At 46.3% G+C, this 15,356-nt stretch overlaps 1 protein-coding gene across 1 annotated transcript; it reads left to right on the forward strand.

Annotated features, from left to right (window-relative positions):
* The first annotated feature begins 2,347 nt into the window (after positions 1-2,347).
* On the forward strand, positions 2,348-11,805 carry LOC103812436 (galactosylgalactosylxylosylprotein 3-beta-glucuronosyltransferase 1-like). The gene is made up of 5 exons (XM_030235005.2): positions 2,348-2,489; positions 2,809-3,347; positions 4,538-4,834; positions 5,362-5,469; positions 8,474-11,805. Exons 1-4 carry the CDS (start codon positions 2,378-2,380, stop codon positions 5,446-5,448), a joined length of 1,035 nt encoding a protein of 344 aa, XP_030090865.1. The 5' UTR covers positions 2,348-2,377; the 3' UTR covers positions 5,449-5,469; positions 8,474-11,805.
* Positions 11,806-15,356: the final 3,551 nt, after the last annotated feature.

Here is a 15,356-nt window from a genome sequence, read left to right on the forward strand (position 1 = left end):
TGCCTTTGGCACTAAAGCTTGAAGGACGCTCTTGTACCTGCCCCACACCCAGTCATCCAAAAGCAATGCAGTTAAGCAGAGCCAGCACGTTTGCTGCACAAGGCTCCTGCTCACATCACCAAAACACTCCAGTGTACCCCTGGCCACACAGCTTCCTTGGTCCACTTCTTCATCAGCTTTTTGTAGCTTGAAAGTAGTGAAATGGGCACCATGGTGTTTCCTGAGTGAGGAGGTAAGAAACATTAGATATTAACACCATTAAGGGTTGGCTTGGTGAGCAGTCAGTGGGAATATATTTCCCTACAGGGCTGCTCCATCCTTGGTACCATTGGTGTCTAACAAGGAATGAGCTTGTGTTGCAGTAATTTCCTTAACAGGGCTTATGAACATCCACATGCCCACCAGAGGACTTGCTGAGACAGGCTAGTCTTCTGTCAGATGTGGCTGAAATAGTATTGACAGTTACTGGTGGTAGGGCACTGACGAGCCCTGCAATTGCATATTCCTTGGTTTTTTCAGGCCACCAAGGCAAAATGTCAGAGGAACAATTAAAGACAGATTCTAAGAGGAACCAGAGGATGATTTTAGATTAGCATCTCCTAATATCTTTCAGTAGTACCCTGTGGCTGCTGTCAGTGCAGAGCCCTTTCAGACCAGTTGTCATATTTCTTCTCCCACAACTCTCTAAGGCTGAAGCAAGACAATTCTTCCCCTCTAGACAGATGAGGAGCTGCTGGACCCAAATGCTGGGCAAAGAGTTGCATTTGAACAAAATGTGCCTGTGTCCCTTTGAGGACCTTAATTTTAGCTGACTGGCCTTCAGTACACTTAAAAATCCCTGGCAGAGCTGGAATTTATAGCCAGCCAATTAGAACCTCCTTTCAATCTTTTGTATCAGCATTATGTCATCACTCTCTTCCCTCAAAATGCCTTCAACCTAGGAATGCAGGAGGACCTGGTAGGGCCTTGTGGATACTCCTCCAAAGTCTGTGATTCCAACGAAATGCTGCAATGTCCAAACTCTGCAAACCAGAGGTAGAAAGGGATGTGGGATAATTAAACATTCAGCAGGCATCACCAGCACTGTGGAATGACCAAGGCAGGGATTTCATGGAACACTTAGTAGATGATAGCATGCATGCTCAATTGCCTCAATGCATGTGCCTAAGGAGGATGAATTAACACTGCAGAAGTGTTAAAAGGTGCTGGCTATCTAGAGGATGCCTGACATCTGACTGTTTTGTCCAGTTGCATATTCAGGCACACAAATCTTGCACACAGCTCTAAAAAGTTGTACAAAAGAAGCAAATTAAATGGTCATAACAATGAGGAAAGCTCAGGAATGAACACAAGTCTCAAAGAGGGGGCAAGTAGAAGTCCTCTCTGGCTTCATAATCAGCAACATGAACAACCATAACTCAAGGACCGCGGTTTTATCATGGAATAGTGGGAGGTTCTTTAGAGCAACAGAAATAGCTAAAAGCTTCTATTCAATGGCACCAGAGTTGACCAAGCTGGATAATGGTTTGGACCTGAAGCATTAATGGAGCTCCTTAAAAACTTCGAGAACACTTTGCTGGATCAGAGCCAAACATTTGTCATACCTTCCTGTGTAGGTGAGACTTGGGGTTACACAGTCGGGATGGACGGAGACGAGAGATCTCTGAAGCCAGGTCGTGGAACTTGCGGTTTATTGCAAAGGGCCTGGGTACAGGGCCCTGCTGGGAGCTGCCAGCTGCAGCTTGGAGCAGGCCCGAGAGAAGAGAGAGGATGAGAGGGTAATAACGTAAAAGGCAAGAGCTAAGAGCATAGAAAAGTAAGAGCAAGAGAGCAAGAGTATGAGAGCAAGAGCAAAAGCAAGAGAACAAGAGAGCGAAATTCCCGTTACAATACAATAAATCATCTTCTGTGTTGAATATTCTGATTCTCACTAACCAATCTAGTAGAGCATACAAATCCTATAGCATTTACATACAGCCTATAAGAATCACAACATTACCATATTGTGCTACATTTTAAACCCTAAAAACTACTCTTCGGACCCCTTCTGCCAAGCTGGCAGGGTCTGCTCTGACCCTTGGACCTGCCTGCTTGCAGAGGGTATTGTTTCATCAAGAGGGGATTATCTTCAGCCAGCCACACCATTGTTTTCCTGTTGTTCAGTAACTAAGGGATGTCAAAGCTTGCTTTCATTTCAATCTCACTTATAGTTTCTATATTCTCAAAATCTTTTGCCAGGCAATCATATTTGTAAGGCTTTCCTGTTTCATCTTCACCAACATTCCTGTATTTTTGGCAACTTGTATTCTGGAGGCCATACTCTTTTTTCTTTTCTGAAAGGTAGAGAGATGCCTGGGCATTGGAAGCTCCCTGCAGCATGCTGAGGAGACGTAACCTTCTTACCACGCTCCTGATTGCCTTGCCATGGGCTCTTCTCCTAACCTTGTGGCACCAGTACCCAACCACCCACTACCTCAGCCTGCTGAGAAGTAAGTGCAAAAGTTCTGCTGTCAGTGTGCTGGTGGCTGTGATGACTTCTGTTGCAAAACCTCAGCAGATATGCTCTCTCATGGGAAGGGTTAAACAAAGACAGACTTGCCTGAAGGCCCCCTCTGGGTTTGCTGACAGCAGAAACATAAACTGTTCTTAAGAGTGTGTTAAACATGCACCTTAGGCTGACTTTGGAGAGGAGATGCAGCACTAACTCCAGATAGACGTGTGCCTCTCTGAACATAAGGCAGCCTGTTAGTTATTAGTCCTCTGACTTGCTTTTTTTTTTTCCCTCTGTCTTCCTTTGTTTTGTCCCAGAAGAGACAGACGAGAATGTGACCTCTAAAGCTCTCCTTAATGGCACATCTGCACTGAGAGAAGAAGTCTTCCCATCATGCACTCGGCAGCAGCAAAGCATAGGGGCAACGCCTAAAATCATCCAGAATTATGTGTACTCCAGGCCTCCCCCATGGTCAGACACCCTGCCAACCATCTTTGTTATCACCCCTACCTACACCCGGCCAGTGCAAAAAGCTGAGCTGACCCGTCTGGCCAACACCTTCCTCCACGTACAGAACCTGCACTGGGTGGTGGTGGAAGACTCTCCGCGGAGGACCAACCTTGTATCCAACCTGCTGGAGAAGGCTGGGCTCAACTTCACCCACCTCAATGTGGAGACACCCAAGAGCCTGAAGCTGGGTCTGTCCTGGATCCCATCCCACACCCCGAGGGGGACACTACAGAGGAACCTGGGGCTGCACTGGCTGAGGGACAGCTTCAGCAACACTGCGCCACCAGAAGGCGTAGTCTATTTTGCTGATGATGATAACACCTACAGCCTGGAGCTCTTTGAGGAGGTAAGAGACATAAAATTACATGGGACAGGATAGAGCTGCAGAGCCTCTTAAGCCCAGTTGCACTTGCAAAGACCTCACCACTCTGCATGCAGTGGCAGCTGGGGTATAGGGCAGATGCAAGCTGAAAGGGCAAAGAACATCTTTGCCACGCTATGGGCTGTGGATGTGAACAGCCACTCACACATTACTGCACCAGCTGGAGTTCCTCTTGCCAGGGAACACAGGATGTGTATCTCAGAATTTATACCTCTCCTCAGGGAGAGCTGACCTAATTTAAATAAGCACCAAACTTCTGGCAAGGTGTAAATCTGCGCTCTTGTATGGTGTGATGGTTAGGAGATGATAGAGGAATTGTCTTTCTATCCACCTTTACTCCTTGGCTGCCCTTCAGTTCTCCAAGTTCCAGCCACCACAACAGGGCTGTGCCTCTGGGATCACTGAAGCTTGCCCAGACTTCTGCTGGAGACCTGGCTTTTGTGAAATGCCAAGCCTATTGAGAACTTGCAAAAATCCAGTAAACTCTCTTGTCACCAATTTAAGCCCAACTGTACTAGGCCACTTGAAGAGCAGAATTATGCATCACAACATATTTCCAGTTTTCAGAGTTGTTAGGTCTCCGTTAAGTTCATCCTTTTTACTTACTTACAGGTCCTTTCTGACAATTTCAATAAACCCCCACACTTCTAGGCAGTAGCCATGGAAAAACAAGGCAGGAGATGAGGGGAGAAATTGGAATAGATGAGGACAAAGATGAATCAGTCAGGGAGATTACTTGCATGAGTGTAAAGCTGGAGTGAGTGGATAATACAGAGCTAGAGGCCTGGTAAAAGTAGTATTTGGCATTTACAAAAAATTATAAAATTCTGCCATAACAAAAAGGTAAAAGTTCAAATGGGATGAGAAAAGCAGCGATTTTCATTCTTCTGCAGGACTGAATGTGGGTACAGAAAAGCAGTGAGTTTGTTTTTCAGAGAATAACATGCTAAGAATTTGCCTTGTGGCTGTGGAAGCTGTAGCTCTTCAAGCAGCAGCACAGGTGATCTAGAGCTTGTGCTGCCGAGAGCAATGTGATTGCGTAGGAAGTCCATGGGGGAGGACAGGTGCCAATGAAAGCAGAGGATGGTGCACTAAGGGGTTGGGACAAATGTGGCGTGTGAATTCTCACAGCACTGTCTCTTTCTGGCACACAGATGCGCTACACAAGGCGGGTCTCAGTCTGGCCTGTGGCTTTCGTTGGGGGGCTGCGATATGAATCCCCAAAAGTGAGCCCAGCAGGGAAGGTGGTGGGCTGGAAAACCGTCTTTGACCCCAATCGCCCCTTTGCTATTGACATGGCCGGATTTGCTATCAGCATCAAGTTGATTTTGGAGAAGCCTCATGCCAGTTTCAAGCTGGAGGGAGTTAAAGGAGGGTACCAGGAAACAAGTCTGCTGAAGGATTTAGTGACTATGGATGGGCTGGAGCCCAAAGCAGCTAACTGCACAAAGGTGAGTAGTACAGGGAATCTCAAAGATACAGTCTCCTTGCTGGGTTCTGGCTGCTTTTACAGCCTCCTGCCACACTCTTTCACCTTCCATTGTGCCTGCCCTGTCCTGGCACATATCAGTGCCAAATGATGCTGGGACAGACAGATGGACAAAGCCTGCTAAATTCTTCACAGATGTGAAGCTCGGAGAGAACTAAGGAGCAGTGCTAGGCATTCTGTGTTAATAAAGAAGCTCAGATGTACAATTTGTGCCATATTGCTTCTCCAAAATCCAGGAGGTTTGGCAGAGGGTTGAGTCTGTAATTTTGCTCTAGCATGATCCCTCCTCTTTGTCACTTTTTCATGTGCCCATAAGTGTTTCCCAGGAAACATGTGCCCATAAGTGATCCCAGGGAATCAACCCCTTTCAATCACATGCTTCAAACAGCTGTGAGCCTCACTTTTCTGAGGATCCCACCCAATGGGTGAAGTACTTTCATTGTTTCTATTCTATTCAGAACGCCCTGAACTCTTTGTGCTTCCCTCTAGGTGTTGGTCTGGCACACAAGAACTGAGAGGCCCACTCTGGTTAATGAAGGCAAGCGTGGGTTTACAGACCCCAGAGTAGAGGTGTAAGCAGAGAGCCAGCTCCAGGGTGTGAGTATCTTTGTCTTTATTGTTTTTAGCAAGGCAAATAATCTGTACCTGATTCCTTATTTCTACTATTATTTCCTCAAAAACTGCATATGTGACTGCTCTGGTAATTCACCATGCCACTCTTTGGACGAGAAGTAGATTCTCATCTTTATCCATGTATGCTCTGTATTTCTTGCTCATTCAAGCCTCCTTGCAGACCATATGGGAGTTTTGCCTGACAGAGAGAAAAGAAACAGCAGAATCCCCCAGTTTCACTCAGTATTAATGACAAGCCAAATTCTTGCCCCTGGACTCTTTCATCCAACTGCAAACTCTCTTTGGTGTGGGAGTTGTCCTACAGCATGAAACGAGATCACACTGCTGCAGGCAACCTTTTGTCCTGGCAGCCCTGCCACCTGTGCAGTTCTTCATGCATCCCCCTTCAGCTTTTATCCTGCATGAACAGCTGGGGTGTGGGTGCAGCAGGGAAAGGCTGATGGAATGCTTAGAGCACCTCAGAACAGGAACCAGCAAAGCACAACCTACACAGACTCTCTCAGTTTGGGGTGCTGGGTACCAATGCTCCCAGAGCTAGGAGTACATCTGCTACTGAGGAGGGATAGTGAATGCACTAGGAAGTGCCTTTGCAGTTCACAGAGCCAGGTTCAGCAGCAGGATGGGGGATTATGGCAACAACCATGGGTGAGGCAGGAACGTATCAGAGATCATTGATACGTTCTCAGAAAGAGAATGATGATGAAGTAGTGTCCAGATACCATGTCCTCTAATCTTAATGGCAGATTTCTGCCCCAAAAGTCCCAAAAGAATAAAAGTATGCCAATTTTGGAGTACCCAGCTTTTTCTGAAATCAGTCATAACTGTGTCAGGACACAGGATGCTGAATGATTTCGTCCTACTTTGGAAGATATTCCAGGAGTGCTTTTAGTTTTGACCCCAATATACACCTCAGCTCAGCTCTACCGGTGCAAATAAAACTGACAGCTTTTATACATGCAGTCATGAGTATTTCAACTCCTGCACTGATCTCTGTGTGGATCACTAGAAGCTGCACTCAGCATTGCCACAGCACCTCATCATCTCTGAGTGACACCATACAAATAGTGCAAAGCAATCCCAGTGCCTGCACACCCAGCAGCAGATGGAAGGGACTGGAGTTAGTTATCTAAACACAGAGACCTGGTGCCACCATAGGGACCCTGGGGTAGCCTACCTGTCCCTCCTCTAGGGCACAAGTCCTGTACCGTTTCTGACAACCTTTTATTAATATTAGAGAAATCCTAGAAACCCATAAATGATGCAAGATACCTGTGCTTAGGCAGCAGCTCCTCTTTTCACCAGTGCTTTTGTGAGATCCATTAGCAACAGGCTCATTTTGCGCACTCGCCCGTGCTGAGTCTGCAGTTGCCTAAAGCTATGATTGCCCAAACTCAGCTCATAAGGCCTCACAGTCCAGTTAACTCTGGAGGAATCACTTACTTTGTACAGGGTGAGCAGGCCTATAAAAACTCAGATAGATTAGACCCTACTTGCCAGAGGAGGGGCTGACGGCTCCATTGGAGATGCACAATGAAGATGTAATGTGTTAACAAATGTGCTATTTTTGGATGGGCTCTTTTGTCCTCACCTCTCTCCCTGGCCAAACACTTCACCATCCTCCATAAGATATGTAATGCACCAGCTAGGGGGTCTCATGAGAACGGCTTCCCATGAGTGATTTGTTGTGGGAAAGGAAAACAACCAGCCTAAAAGATCAAGACACTACCACTGATTCACCAGCAGGACTTGCACCTTAATCCAAGCCATTCTCTCCAACAGTTTTAATCAGATTGTTGGCTGGATCAGCCCTGCAGATTTTTAAGGATCTTTGCACTTGCATTAGCAGTCACTTAGACCACAATGCCTTCTGCACCACTGTCTCTCATGTGGGGCAGCTGCTCTGACACATCAGGTTGGCAGGTGGCATCTGCTCCAGGAGACACATGCGAGGTAAATTGCTTGACAATCAATGGCAATCAAGCAAAATCATTAGATTGCATCTCTTAAAATTTTAAATTGAGATCTCTGCTGAAGGTTTCAGTGTATTGGAAGTTCATACTATCAAGGCTGCTGAGTTTCAGAACATTGATAGACATGATCAAGATAAGCCAGTGCTGAGAAAAAAAAGAGGCAAAATTGCTCCCCTGAGGATCTTCTGTTCTTACACACAATTGGAAGAATGTTTCCATCTTTCCCTCATGGCAATTAGTCCTCCTTGAGGATCAGATCAAGCCAGTTAAGTCCAAGACCTCCCAGAGCCCTCCTTCCCTTTAAATCCTGCAGATGTGAGTCAAGCAGACATAGCTTGGTGTGGGATTTGGTACTCCCCTAATCTCTAATTGGACCATTTGCATGGCTGCTTGCCACAGAGCAGCCCACAGCTATCACAGCATACACCCCTGCTGACTGTATTGAAACACAGGCTTTGCCTTCTGAGAAGAGGAGGCAGAGATTAATTTCACCTTGTATTTTTCTTTCTTAAAGTCCTGAAAACTATCACGGAAGACTGGTGTTATAAAAACTACCTATTCTTATTGCTAATTTTTATTTACAGGCATCCAAAAAAGAAGAGTGTGCTTAGGTTAGCACAGGACTCCTGCTATTGTGAAATTTGGAAACACAGAAGGTTCATCTGCATTTCACAGCTTCCAGACAGACTGAATAGATCCTCAGATCTTATCCTCCTACTCTTTCTTTAAAAAAATTATCAGAGAAGTTAAAATAATGACTTTAAGTGCAGACAAAAAAAATCTGTCAGAAACTTTCTCTAATTCGTAAATGAAATCTCCCAGCTAAGACTCTAGTGCAGAGAGAACAAGCAGCTCTTCAGCCATATCCCAGCCCAAAGCCATGCATAGTGTGGTTGAGGAACCTGTTCACTGATGCCTGCAAGGTGTTTGCCTGAGCCAGGGGGGATAGCCATGTTGTATTTACACCTTCTTACCTCACCTTGTGTTTGTTTTGACAGAGGCAGAGGGCTGTGATTGTTCCCGAAGTTCATCAGCAACCATAGCAACTGTGCACCCTGCCTGTCCTGCCCAGCGCTCTGTTCCACTGCTGGAGGATGATAAAAACCCCCAAACATCACCAATCCAAACAGCTCCCATTGCCCAAAGAGGTGGTAATAAGGAGGGACAGAGCTGAGGTGATGCCTTGAGATCCTCCCCACCTTGGAGAGGAGTGCTTCCCTTCCCCACTGGGCCCTGTACTTTACCCATTTGTTAAAACTTACTAGATGTGATCTTCATTCTCCACTGTGCCAGCACAGAGGCTGAAATCCAGGATGGGTGCAGGTGCCTCCAAAGGTCTCTCCTGGCATCTTGCAAAACCTGAGCTTCAGTATAGCAACTGCAAACTGCAGTAGTTCAAGGACAGGAGTTGTCACTAAAGCACAAACATGGACTTGTTGGCCTGAGGCTGGTGTGCTCTCAAAACAGCTTTAAAGCAAAGCTGGCATGAGAGTCTCTCCCTCTGAGGGATGCACTCCAATATGTACACAGATCAGCCTTCAGTGTTAGAGAGGAAGCTGTGCTGACGAACCTCATTTGGGGTTTGGGAGTTCAGAAGGGATGTGGTGCCTATCCCTCAGCTCAGACCTTGAACTGTCCCTGCTTAAGGTTGTTTTGGAAAACTCCATCTGAGATCTCCAGGCACAGACCCCTCTGGATGAAGCTCCTCTCCTGCCCCAGGAGACATGGCAGGTACTGTACCTCAGAGGCCATGCCTCCATGTGCTGCTGCAGAGAGCAGAAGGCAGGGGCAAAGATGGGTGGACTTGAACGTGTTCAAGGCCTGGAAGCCTCCTGCAGCACCATCAGGTGCTTCAGGAGCCTCAAATCATGTGCATGGACTTGCTTCCTAGACCTCCAGAGAGGAAGACAACTCTCTGAGAGGGAGGTGGGTGAGAAGTGCTCAGAGAAGAGGAACCCTCAGCCTGCACTCATCTGCTGTGAGAACATCAAGGAATGTGGAGACATCTTCAGAAAACCTATCTTGGGCACATACATGACAACTGAAATAACAAATGTGGCAAGGTTTTCCAGCTGAACTTTGAAAGGAGTGTGTGGTGCTGTGAAGAGAGAGGAGTCAGTGTCATGTGGAAGGGTTTCCCTTTCCCTCAATAAAACAGGAAGACAGCCAGGTGGGAGGCAGCCTACAAAACAGGAGGTGCAAATGAGGACCGAAGGAAGGATGCACTGGATTAAAAGCACAAGTGTTGGCACCATATGTGTGCGTGGGGAGTGGTGTCGCTGTCACTTTTCCAGGAAGATTCCTTGAATGACCCAGAAACCCCTCTGAGCAGATCTTTAAAACCTTCTTCACGCAGGCCATGAGAAACAAGGCTTAAGGCATTCGAAAGACATCAAGGATGTCACAGCTGGGAGAAAGTTATAAGCAACTGAGTCATCCCTTGCCCAAGGAATTCAGAGCTAGCAGGAAACTTATTTATTTGTTGATTTATTTATACTAGAATTCTTCTCTGCCTATTCCTTGTTTAGCTTTGGTTTTCAGCTTAGGTCACATGACATATTCATGAAGAAAGAATATTTTCCCCCTTGCCTCAGAACAGTAGAGCTTGGTGTTCACCGATGAATGTCATATGTTCTGTGCTCCCTGGGGTTTCTTTACAATGGTATCTTAAACTGACAAAATAATCAGAAACACAGCAAGGGGGGCAGTACAGCGAAGGAAATTACAGTTCTTTTATGCAACAAACGTGGGTGGCACTAAGTTTCTGGCTCCCAAGCAATGACACTGAAGTAAAAACATGAGCAAAGGACTGCCTCGCTCAGCAGACAGTCCCCATGGCCTCTCAGGAAGCCTCCATGAAGGGGGCTCTTTGAAGGGTATCTGAGAGAGGGAGTTGGTCCATATTCCCTCAGTGGAGAAGGAGCAGCCATGCATCCTGCTGGAGGAGAGGATCCAGTATGGGAGAGGCACGGGGGATGAAATGCCTCCTTTCAGACAGAGAGACAGGAGAAATCAAAGAATAGGCAACAACTACAGAAATGGAGACTGCATTTAGTGAGGCTAAGGCCAGGGCCTGTCTGGATGAACACACCAGCAGTACAAGGCCACCCTGCCAACTGTCTCAGCATGAAGGAAATACTGAATGGGGTGAGAAAGCAATGCATTATCTGGACTGTAGAAAGGCCCTTACAGAGCTTACTGGCACCTGATAGCATGAAGGAAGTCCAGCATCCACAGAATGCTTTTCACTCTGCATTTGTTGGAGCTTTTTGTCCTGCCCTCTGCAGAAGGTAGCAGGGCTTGAACTCCAGTGGGCTTCACCAGCCCATCCTGAGGTGGGCTCAGTGCTTCTACCCAGCATTAGCCCAAGATTAAGTCCCCTTCTTTGTGGTTTCAATAAATGAGCAAGAGTGAGGGAATAAAGGGGGTGATTTATGATCCTCCATTTTCTCCTCCGAGATGGGCAAAGTTTCTGCCCGTATGAACAGGAGGAGATGTGGTGATTAATTCTCTGGCCTTTAACCTCACACAGTTCCTACACAGGGTTTAGGCACTGACAGTGAGTGTTTGTAGCAAGGATCTATTCCCATTGCAACAGATCCCACCACACATGTTTTTAGAGAGCTGTTCTTTCTACATCCTTACAAGAAAGTAAAATTACTCTTTCTGTAGGTACTACACTGTCAGTCCAGTCTTGGTCACAGTCAGCTCTCAGTACCAGCCCTATTGCATCACCTCCATTCTCGCCCCAGCCTGGCCCTGTGGAGCAGACCTGTGAATCAAGAAGTTCTGTCAGTCACTACATTGTGCAGACCTGTGAATCAAGAAGTTCTGTCAGTCACTACATTGTCTGGACAGCTGACATTCCAGGCTAGCAGACAGATGGACCTGTTCAGCACAAATACTCTGTTCCCTGTAGAGCAGCCTGAGGATAGCAAGGACTGCGGCTGGCCAAGGCATATCAGCTAAGGGTGGGTGAGTAAGTTAAGACGGCTGTTTGCCAGCAGAGCGGGGTGGGAAAGCCCAGGACAGCAGCAGCTGTCAGAGTTACAGGCTTCAGGAGAAGTGAGTGCACTAAGGAGGGAAGCCACAGATCAAGCCTTTAAACAAGAGAAGGCATCCCAGCACCTGGTTTTTACTAGCATCTTAGTATCTGATATTCATATTCTCTGAGATTCATCCAACTCACCAACCAATGAATATTACTAACCTTTCATGTTGCAGAAGATACTATTGATGAACAAAAGGGAATGTCAAGAAAGTACTTTTTAATGGTTATTTATTTATATTGAATGGTACTAGAGCATTATTAAATATGATGTGAATAGTATGATATTGCATTGTCTTGTCTGCAGCCTAAGTCCTCACTCTTTTTCCAGGAAAACACAGCAGAATCTATAATGGGAAAAGTATCTATTTTAAGTGCTCTCATTTCAAGGTTACTCATTTCACTCTTCCTCTGACCTAAATGTTACAAGCAAAAGTCAAGCAAAAACATTTCAGGTCCCTGAGACCGCTGCCTGCATTATGGAGATAAAGGAAATAGGAAACAGGAGAATATAGGCTAAACTCCATAGTCTCATGGCATCTCTAGCAGTCATTTTGGGCATGGTGCTCATCCCTACTGAGACTGCTCTTTAAAGGTGCTGACCATGACTCAGAAGTGAGTGGTGGTCAAAACATAGGGCAGGCAGTCAGTTCTCCATCCCAAGGGGAAGGGTGCCACAAGCTGTATTAGTGAAATGTCTGTCTGAAAAGAGCCCACTTTTGGCTCTTCCACAAGCCTAAGAGAAACTTGGATATGCAGGTTCTGTTTCTAAAGCTCTCACTAATTTACTCTATCACTGGTTCAAGGTACATGACATCAGCTATCTGGGGTTTTTAACAGCAGGGCATCCACCTCTCATAAACATGGAAGCAGTTTTAAAACTCTTCTGAGGAAGCCTTGCTGAAAATTTAGCATACTGGAGAACATACTGGAGAACAAGCCAAATTCATCTATTACTGTGTAATAAAAAAAATCACATTCACAAAGGTGTTGCTAGATGAACAATGAAGTTTACAAGCCAAGGTCCTGCAAAAGGCTGAGAAAGAACTGCTGTGGCCAAAGTACTTGAAACATGCACCTCACCAGAAAACACAATGTCATGGTTTAAAACCACCTCACTCCCCAAAAATGAGGGACAGCTCAGCTTGGCTGAAAGCATCCACCTGTAGAAGGACTAATGCTACCTTGCCTTAATGGAAACCCTGGGGACTAAGAGGGCACGGGATAATGCACATTGACCAGCACTGTATGAGCACACAGCCTGGTATCAACCACTCTGTTACACCAGCTGTTCCTCCCCTCCTCAGCCCCTGCATTTTCAGGGCAAAGCTTCCCAAAACCACTTTGCTGCACTTTCAGTAGGGATCTAGTGCAGCCTCCAGGAGACAGGGCATGGAGGAGAAAGGGAGGGAAAAAGAGCAAGCAAGAATGAATCTCATTAAACAGAGTGAGCACCCCTCTCAGTCTCTCATCATGTTCAGGCCTGATTGGAAGTGAAACAGCACTTGGAGGGAGGGAAAGCCCCCTCCCTTGGGAAAATCCAGAGGCTCTTGCACAAACTTAATTTCAAGCTCCGTTGAAGATGGTGTTTGGTTTGGGTTTTTGGTGGGTTTTTTTTTTGGTTTTTTGTTTTGTTGTTTTTTTGTTTGGTTGGTTTTGGGTTTTTTTCTTGTTTGTTTGGTTTGGTTTGGTTTGGTTTTTTGTTTTGTTTTGTTTTTTTGTATGCATTCAACTTAATTTCCCAGGGAGCTGTGTGAAAATGAGAAAGGCAGACCTTTGACTGTGAATCCAGCCCAGTGCCTGGTTCTTACAGATCCAGTCTCACATTGTTTTCCTCCATCACTGCCCTCAATAAATCTCTGCACAAAGGTTGCTAAAATTCCTCCCACCTCCCTTCCACACTTCAGTGGAGACAGTTACATTATTTTTTTTGCATCTAAGCAATTCAATTCATTTTTAATTCAAAACACACCCTAGTTTCCACAGCTCTGTTTAAAACAGGAGCACTGTGACCTTGAAAAGGCTCAGACCTGCTGGCACCATGAAGTTCTGACCTGTACTTTGCTCTTCCTGGCTTGCTTGCTTTCTGGTGAGGAAAAGGCTCGTGATTGGGTTTATGATCCACTCATTTCAGTGCTGAGGGTTGAAGGGGAAGGAGAGGAACTGTATTTGGTTTGGAAGGCTCCTGAGGGAGACACACCTGGAGATCAGCCCTCCAAGCCCACACAGAAACATGTGCTGGCTGGCTCCTCTGCAGACAGCTGATCTGCCTAGCTGTATTTAGTTTTCCAGTCTGGAGAACAAATATATACACAGGTGAAAATACAGATTAGAGTAGGCTGTTTCCATCTGACCTCATTCTTCTGCCCAAGAACTGGCACAGGGTGGCAATTTTTACAACTAAGCCTGGACTGCAAGAAAGTTAGCAGAGCCACTGAAGTGGGGCAGCTCTAATGGTCCAGCTGCTCCCTTCTCAAAGACAGAGAGAGGCAGACATGCTTTGTCCAAATTCTTCCTACATTGAGATTTCCTACTGTGACCCAAGGAGGGATTGCAAGAGAAACATAAAGCACTACTGGCCCTGAAACAATTGCCATCTGCAGCCCCAGGTCATACCACGAAAATCTTGATTCCTTTATTTGTTTCTCAGCTGATGCAGAGACTAATTCTTTCCTGTCCTCGGCATTGTACTTGCTGGAGCTATCAGCAGAACAGCGAGCATTGCTTTGTTTTATGGAGGGGAAGGCAAGCAGGGTGGGTTTGCTGTCATTGCAGAGGGAATGGCACAAGGAGAATGTAAACAGTAGATGTAGGTGTACAAAAAAAGCAACCTTGTGGCAGCAGCATCGTGTAAAGCAAGACTTTGCCCGGGGAAAAGAAAAGTTCTCTATATTTTTTATTTAAAAACCCAATTAAGTTAAAATTAAATGTGAAATGATGACAACTTGCATCCAGGCCTTAAGCAATCTGCTTTAATTGAATAATGGGTTGTTCTGCATAGGAGAATGACTAAGATCAAGTTTCCCATACATGTGTCTCATACATCTCAGTCCAACTCTGAAGCAAAAGTACTCCCAACTCCTCATAAAAGTGATATCTCTCTCTCCCCCCATCTTCTTGCCATCCCATCCCATTTGGAAGGCAAACAGCAGCACATGCTTCATGAATCACAGAACAGGTGAGACTGGAAGGGACCACTGGTGACCATTGGTCCAACCCACCCGTTCAAGCAGGGTCCCCAAGAACACATTCCTCAGGACTGTGTCCAGACAGCTTTAAAATACCTCCAGGGAAAGAGGCTGGCAGTCTGTCTGTCCAGCGCTCAGGGCTGTGCCTGGTCTGGGCCAGCACTCGTGGGCTGGCTGCCGGGCCAGTGGCTATGCCTTGGGGCGGGATGCTGAGCTCAGGGAGCCTGCTCCCCCTCACAGGTTTCCTTTTAACTCTCTCCCCAGGGAAAACACGGCCAACGCCAACTCCTCTCTGAAGCCATGTAGGAAATTAATATCTGTAAAATGTCTTTTCCGCTCCTGCATTTAAGCAAAAGCAGGCACATGAGAGCAGACAAATGACTGACAGCACAATCTAAGCCCCATTTTTTTGCAAAATCAGCCAGGGGAGAGAGGGGCATAAAAGCTGAAATTTTTCAGGGCAGCATGGCCGTGGCAGGAGGCCTCTCACAGCGGCCAGGCTGCTGTGGTCCCTTTAGGCACTGCCTGAGGTGTATCCATTCCTCAGAATCGCCTGATCAATCAGTTAAGAAAAGACTTCTGAGACTATTGAGTCCAACCTATGACCCAACACGACCACGGCAACTCGCCCATGGCACTGAGCGC

Source organism: Serinus canaria, chromosome 1, assembly GCF_022539315.1.
Source record: "Serinus canaria isolate serCan28SL12 chromosome 1, serCan2020, whole genome shotgun sequence".
In the NCBI taxonomy this organism is placed as follows: Eukaryota; Metazoa; Chordata; class Aves; order Passeriformes; family Fringillidae; genus Serinus; species Serinus canaria.

Excerpts from the sequence above, each read along its gene's own strand:
- LOC103812436 (XM_030235005.2), top strand. The coding sequence starts at position 2,378 with ATGCTGAGGAGACGTAACCTTCTTACCACGCTCCTGATTGCCTTGCCA. Across the intron at positions 2,490-2,808 it reads CTACCTCAGCCTGCTGAGAA|AAGAGACAGACGAGAATGTG; the intron begins GTAAGTGCAAAA and ends GTTTTGTCCCAG. Across the intron at positions 4,835-5,361 it reads AAGCAGCTAACTGCACAAAG|GTGTTGGTCTGGCACACAAG; the intron begins GTGAGTAGTACA and ends GCTTCCCTCTAG.